The sequence below is a fragment of the Poecilia latipinna genome, unplaced genomic scaffold (genome assembly GCF_001443285.1).
Source record: "Poecilia latipinna isolate Pla-1442-1.1 unplaced genomic scaffold, P_latipinna-1.0 Scaffold362, whole genome shotgun sequence".
Taxonomy (NCBI): Eukaryota; Metazoa; Chordata; class Actinopteri; order Cyprinodontiformes; family Poeciliidae; genus Poecilia; species Poecilia latipinna.
In genome coordinates this window covers 376,245-382,711 of record NW_015112978.1, presented here as the reverse complement: position 1 = coordinate 382,711, position 6,467 = coordinate 376,245, and the positions used below count along the sequence as shown (strand labels likewise).

Here is a 6,467-nt window from a genome sequence, read left to right as displayed (position 1 = left end):
AATATGACGGGTGATGCAACAGCGTTTTGCTACCACTTATTTCGATCGGCAAGCAAACTGACAAACCATTTCCTGAATCAGTCACGTGGTACGTCCCAAATATGAGACTTCAAACGTCACAGCCTCCATCAACACAAGTCTCGGTAGGCGCCTCATAAAAATCCTCCAGGATTACTCGATACACGCCCCGAATCCTCGGCACAGGAGAAACATCACTGCCTTATACACTTTTCTGGAACGGACAAGGCTAATAGTGAATGAAAATACATTGATGCGCAACTTGTAAGTACCGGAGTTAAACATGGCGAAAAACTTCTCCAGAGAGGCGACTCGCAGCGAATCTGACCACGAGGCTCCTGCTGAACCAGATGTTAATAGTGTACTGCTAACCAAGTTGCAGCTGAAAGACCAAAGCACTGATCTCCTCAACAGGTTGGAGAACATTATTTCAAATGTGGTTAAGAAGGAGATTTCAGCAGCCGTGACACCGCTAGAGACTCAAATTGCCTCGATTGGGTCTGCTATTCACGATTTGGAGCGGGCTGCTAACGATCCGGACGGGAGGCTGGCTATGCTGGAGGCATCAGTTAACTCGTTAAATGCATCAGTTGGCACGTTGTCCAAGAAATGTGAAGACTTGGAGGATCGCTCCAGACCACGCAACATCTGCCTTGCGGGTGTACCGGGAGGGTCAGAAGATCACCGGCAGTTTGTGTCCGCTCTGCGTCAGGATCCGCTCGGCCTTGATGCTAAGCCTTCCCTTGACCGAGCTGCTTATCGTACATTGCGGGCCAAGCCAGCAGAGGGAGACCACGCGAACCCATTAATTGCCCGTGTCAGCCCGTTTCGAATACAACAGTCAGACTCCGACAGCCAGGTGGACAATGTTATGGTTTCTCCTGAATCACATTCAAACTTACAGCAAACTAGAACATATTTCACTCTTCCTTTGCGTTTCAGGAGTCTGAAGATGGAGCAGCAGCAGTATCACAGTCAGATTCATTGTAAGGCACAAAAAAAATCGGCTACAGGTTGTAGAACTGAATACTATGTCTGTACTGACATGGATGTACTTATTTGTTTTCTTTCTCAGGGACTCAAATGAGTCATCATCACATAATATGCAGAAGACTTCAAGTGACTCAATATTATTTGCTGATTTCCCAAACCCCCCCAACAACCAGGTTTGTTTATCATAGTTTAAAGGTGTGATAGTTAAAGCAGCACCCCACTATCTGTATGATATCTTAAGAGCCATTAATTTACATGGTAAAGCAAAGCCAGGCCATCTTTTAGAGACTGAATTACTAAGTGTGTCTAGGTATAAATATCTGAAAAAATGGCAGAGTAAAAACCTTGAATTTCAAAATTAGGTATGAAAAAACTGTATTTTGAAGGAGTAAAACTTGGCTCGACAAGTTGGTCTACCTGAGCTGTGAATCATAATAATGCTCTACTTTGTGTTGGTCAATCACGTAAAATTACAGAGAAAAAAATTTAAGATTGTGATTGAAATATAATCAAATGAAAGTGAAACAATGTTAAGGTTGCAAGTTACTGGGAAAAGACTTTCCTACCAAGAAAAACTAAATAGTGAAGATTAAGGTAATAAGAAAAAAAATCTACTTTTGTGAATTTTAGATGTCCAGAAAAACTGGATCTGGAGGAAATGAGCCATCACCCACGTCACAGTAAGTCATCTTAAAAAGATAAAGCGCTTTGTTTTAGTGGGGATATGTGGAGTACGAATGAGCAGTCATTATCTTACTTCAGTAGCAAACTGCCAATCCTGATAACTACCAGGTCACTCTGTGGTCCATTGGGGAGCACAGGCACCCCATGTAGAGAGGGGCACACTTACTGTAGGTGTGATTCTCAGCCTGGGCTGGCAGTCTTCTCCCTCTGGTTCCTTTCCTGTTCTCTAAAACTGTCAAGTAAAGGCCACACATTTAGAAAAAAGCCAGTAACTACTCTGAGCATTGCTGATTCAAGAACAAATATTTGTTTGCATCATGTAAAACATGAATGCAAAGTTTCACTATTGGATAAAAGCTTGTTTTGTTTGACATGGTGACACCCTGTCATGTCTGTAGGTTGTTTAGATTTTCACTGTTTTGTGCACTTAAGAGCATCTGGTACATGAACTGCATCCAATGTCACTTCTAGTATATCCCACTGCTGATTCATTGAGACTTAAGTCCATGGTTGTTGTTTTTGGATGACATCAAGAAATCTGAGCCTTGGCAGCTTCTATGTACCAATATATGTTTCAATACAAAAAATATTTAGTTTAGAAATGAAAAATATAGTTTTGTTTTTCATTTGCTTTACATGACAAACATTTGTACTCCAGTAGCTGCTGCTGCTGCTTTAGCCTGAATTACTTTTAGGAACATCTGAGATTAAAACTCAGATTGTTGTGACCGCTGTCTGCTGCAGGTTAATGATTAGTTAATAATCTGCACGGTCACACTTCTTACCTACTTCTATTAAAGCAGCTTGTAGAACACAGAGTCTTAACTATAGAACAATAATTTCTATTAATATTTTGTTAAAGAGATTCTGCTGAGACGTCACAGAGCGAGATGACAGGCTCGTCTGATCCTGCGGCTTCTTCGGACCAGGTTTTGCTTTTGTGTTAAACTATGAATGCATTGTTTGATGCTTATGTAGACACTCATATGTTATCTGTAAATGTAAGAGTTGAAAACATTGCAGATCTTTAAGCATTTTACAGAAACTAGCATAAAGTGTCCATGGCTGAAACAGTTTTAGGATGATAGAAACTTACTGCACAAACAAATTAGTGTTTATATAAAATGAACACACTACAAAGGTATATACTGCAGTTAATATAATTTTAACTGTACCCTGTAAATCTGCCTTGAAGCTTCTATGTACTGTTGTAGATCATTATTAGGCCATCAGCCCCATTCACCTTAAAACAACATCATAATTGTTGCTTCTCACACTTACATTAATTTGGAGCAGCAGAAATTACAAGTCTTCTGCTGATGCATTTTCTGCGTTTACCATTTGGAAAACTAGTAATATGAATTTTATTTATTGTAGGGAATAAAATCTTACCAGGAAAAAGATCTTATTGCTATGGTTGCCGTTTCAATGCAATGAGCAGACATTGCGACTAAAGGCTGAAGTTGTAGTGTACTATTTCTCTGTATATAGCGCAAATACTGACGATGTATTAATCCATTTCTATATTTAAAATACACACATTGGTGTTGTTTTTTTACCAGAATGATGTGGAAAACCAGGAAATCACAAACCCAGGAAACCCACCAGTGCAGTCACGGTATTGAAAAACATTTTATTGCATTAAAAGCATAAACTGTAATAAGTATTAAAGGCCAATGCATTTTTTTGTGTCTAAGCAATCTGTTTAATGTTTAAAGATTCACATCAGAGTTTGAGATCCTGAAATATCTTGGTGGAGGAGGTTTCGGTTGCGTTTTTATGGTGAAGGAAAAACTGTTGGACCTGGATTATGCAGTGAAGATCGTTCCTGGAACAGAGTGAGTATGTGGTGCTGCTCTGGGCACAAAAACAGAAACGTTGCTAAAAGATTTCAGGAAAAACAGTTAAACTGTTTCACTGAGGGTGGTTGTATTTGTATTATTTTTATTTAGAAAAGCTTTGCGAGAGGTGACGGCGTTATCAAAACTCCAACACAAAAACATTGTCAGATACTACAACTGTTGGACGGAGGATTCAAAAGTGCAACAAGAGAAAATCCTAAAGAAACTAAAAGAGTAAGAGTTTTCTCCTCTAGTTTCATTCACCTTATAGACTAAGAGAAATCACATTTCCCTTTTTTTAACTTGCAAGTGTCACATGTGAAAAGTACCTCTTCATTAAGATGGAATTATGTAGCTTTGGAACCCTCCGAGAATGGATTAATGAAAAGAATAAGGAGGATCTACCACACAACCAGAGAGGAGCAGACAGTCTTCCTATTGCATTGCAGACAGTCGGTGGAGTTGAATATATTCACTCCAACAACTTCATTCACAGAGACCTAAAGGTGAGACTTGGGATTTTACACTGCTGGTTTGGTTGGTCGGTTGGATCCTACCTTCCTAATGTCTTCCTTCCTTCTACTTCCTTCCTTGGATCCTCCCTTGCTTGTATTCTACGTTCATTTTTCTCTAATACCAAAATTTCTCTCTTGAAAGTTGCACTGGGAAACTACTTTAATTTTTTCATGAAAAATGTGCACATGGCTTGAAGCAAACTGCAAACTTCAAAATCTTTTTCTTATTTTACACAAACATTTAAAGGTGGTCTTTCGTGCAAAATTCACATTTTGCTCATTTTTGTACTTCCCTTTGAATCTCTACTACTTCTAAAATCAGCCCAAGTACTTAAAAAACTTCCAGATGTTTCTTGGCAATAACTTAATGTTTTTTTTTGGTGTTTTGAAAATGAGCCATTCCTTTCAAGTACCTTCAGAATGTTAAGTCAACAATCATCAAGCAAAGTCCCTCAACTAGCAACCCCAGCAAACCCCAGCCAGTTACCTAGCAACCTCAGTGGAGCTTCACCCATCACCCAGCAAGCAAAGATGAGCTCCAGCACATTTGGTCAGCTGGTTTTACCGCTGTATGTGCTGTACAATGGCTACTGGAAAAGACAAGTATTTTGTTGCTGACTTGCTGTTCAGAAACCACCTGCTGCTTGTGCAGGAGGCTCTACTTCTGCTTTTCAAAGATGTACAGTTCTATAATCGTGCATCTGTTTGCAGCCATTTTTACATGTAAATCTTGAGTTGAGGTGCAAAATTAGCAGAAACTTATTTGGATTTAAACTGACAAGTGGCCCTAAAACAGCTCATTATGAAAGGAACTCAAAATAGGCAGAACTGACCAGACTGAAATTTCATTATCTAATAATTACTTTGTGCAAAAAATGTAATGAACAAGTTTTCTATAGCCCATAGATCTGTCCTAACTTCTTCAAGGAAGCGTAATAGGTCTAAGATTATGAATCTCAAGAGGGTCATACTCATACTCTGCATACGTGGAGTCATAAGACCAATGTGAGAGCGCCCCCTGCCATGAGGCAAGCAAACTGCCTGCCTCCCCTCGAATCTGTTCTCTGCTGTTTCTGATCGCCCCTCAGCATACGCAACACATGACACACACACAGTTGGTCACAAAAAAAACACTGTACATTACATAAATGAGCTAAATTATGGAAAATCAGTTCATATATTAAATGTTTTTTAACCATTTTATTGCCAACGTACAGACAGGAGGAACATGCTCCCATCGAATGGTAGCCAGTGCAGTTAGCGAGAGGTTGCTTCTGATCATTACAATGGGAATTAGCAAAAATTCAGTGACTTTGAAGAAAAAATAAGCAAAATTGGTTAAGTTAAATGAAAAATAAATACATTGTAGGACAAATCACAGGGTGACTATAGCAATATAAATGATCTTATTACATATTATTTTTCCATGTTGGCAGGTGAGTCTATGCCATCACTGGTAATTTTAGTTTTCATAAAGGATTAGTTCGATCCAAGAAGTTTGATGAACAGTTCAATAACTTTATTTGTTTTTCACTTCTCAGCCTTCAAACATAATGCTTAATGAAAATGGGAAGGTGAAGATTGGGGATTTTGGTCTCGTCACTATTGACAGAACTGAAATCTTGATTGAAAGAACAGAAGAACGAGGAACCAAAACCTACATGGCTCCTGAACAAGTAAGTAAGAGGGTGTGCTAAAGTTAACATGAGTACTGGTTTTATTGTATCGGAAAGTAAAAAAATAAGGAGATGTGAGACCATTTAGACACTTAAAAACCGAAAACAAGATCTTAAAATCAATTCTAAAGGAAATGGGCAACCAGTGGAGGGAATACCAAATTGGGCTGATATGTTAATTCTGAGTTGTAATGATTTCAAACGGGCACTTTTTTTTTGTCCAGGCGAAAAAGAGAAGGTGTTCTAGTACGACCTAGAACACCTGCAACTCCTTTGTTCATAACTGGTCGTAAATGTTCATTACATTACCTGCTATGCAAAAACAAAACAAAACAAATTCTAATATTCAAGCTAAAGATTAGGGCAAGGAATAATTGGAATATTAACTTTTTTGTTCCAACAGGCAAGTAAAATCTATGATCGAAAAGTGGACATGTTTTCTCTGGGTCTGATCTTTTTTGAACTCCTTTGGAAAATCTCAACTGGCCACGAAAGAGCAAAGGTTAGACTTTCATAAAATGACTGATTTTAAAATTAAATAAATCTGTGTGTTTTTGCTTTCACAGTTTCTGTAAAATGGGATGTAGAATTATTTTCTTAACAAACTGATTTAATTCACTCTTATTGTCATAACTTTGTTACTGTTAGGTTTGGGACAACACAAGAAGCAATGAGCTTCCCAAAGAGTTTTCTCAGGCTTTTCCCTTCAAGGTACTTCATTATATTTCTAAGTCTGTGTC

At 38.5% G+C, this 6,467-nt stretch overlaps 1 protein-coding gene across 1 annotated transcript in view; it reads left to right on the top strand.

The window, feature by feature from the left end:
* The first annotated feature begins 106 nt into the window (after window positions 1-106).
* LOC106949773 (eukaryotic translation initiation factor 2-alpha kinase 3-like) overlaps window positions 107-6,467 on the top strand; it is an 11,160-nt gene continuing 4,799 nt past the window's right edge. The window contains exons 1-12 of the mRNA XM_015036258.1: window positions 107-877; window positions 961-1,004; window positions 1,094-1,184; window positions 1,642-1,691; window positions 2,558-2,624; window positions 3,258-3,313; window positions 3,414-3,533; window positions 3,648-3,770; window positions 3,847-4,042; window positions 5,593-5,727; window positions 6,131-6,229; window positions 6,376-6,438. Coding sequence (XP_014891744.1) covers window positions 302-877; window positions 961-1,004; window positions 1,094-1,184; window positions 1,642-1,691; window positions 2,558-2,624; window positions 3,258-3,313; window positions 3,414-3,533; window positions 3,648-3,770; window positions 3,847-4,042; window positions 5,593-5,727; window positions 6,131-6,229; window positions 6,376-6,438 — 1,620 coding nt within the window. The 5' untranslated portion in view covers window positions 107-301. The remainder of the gene's footprint in view (window positions 878-960; window positions 1,005-1,093; window positions 1,185-1,641; window positions 1,692-2,557; window positions 2,625-3,257; window positions 3,314-3,413; window positions 3,534-3,647; window positions 3,771-3,846; window positions 4,043-5,592; window positions 5,728-6,130; window positions 6,230-6,375; window positions 6,439-6,467) is intronic.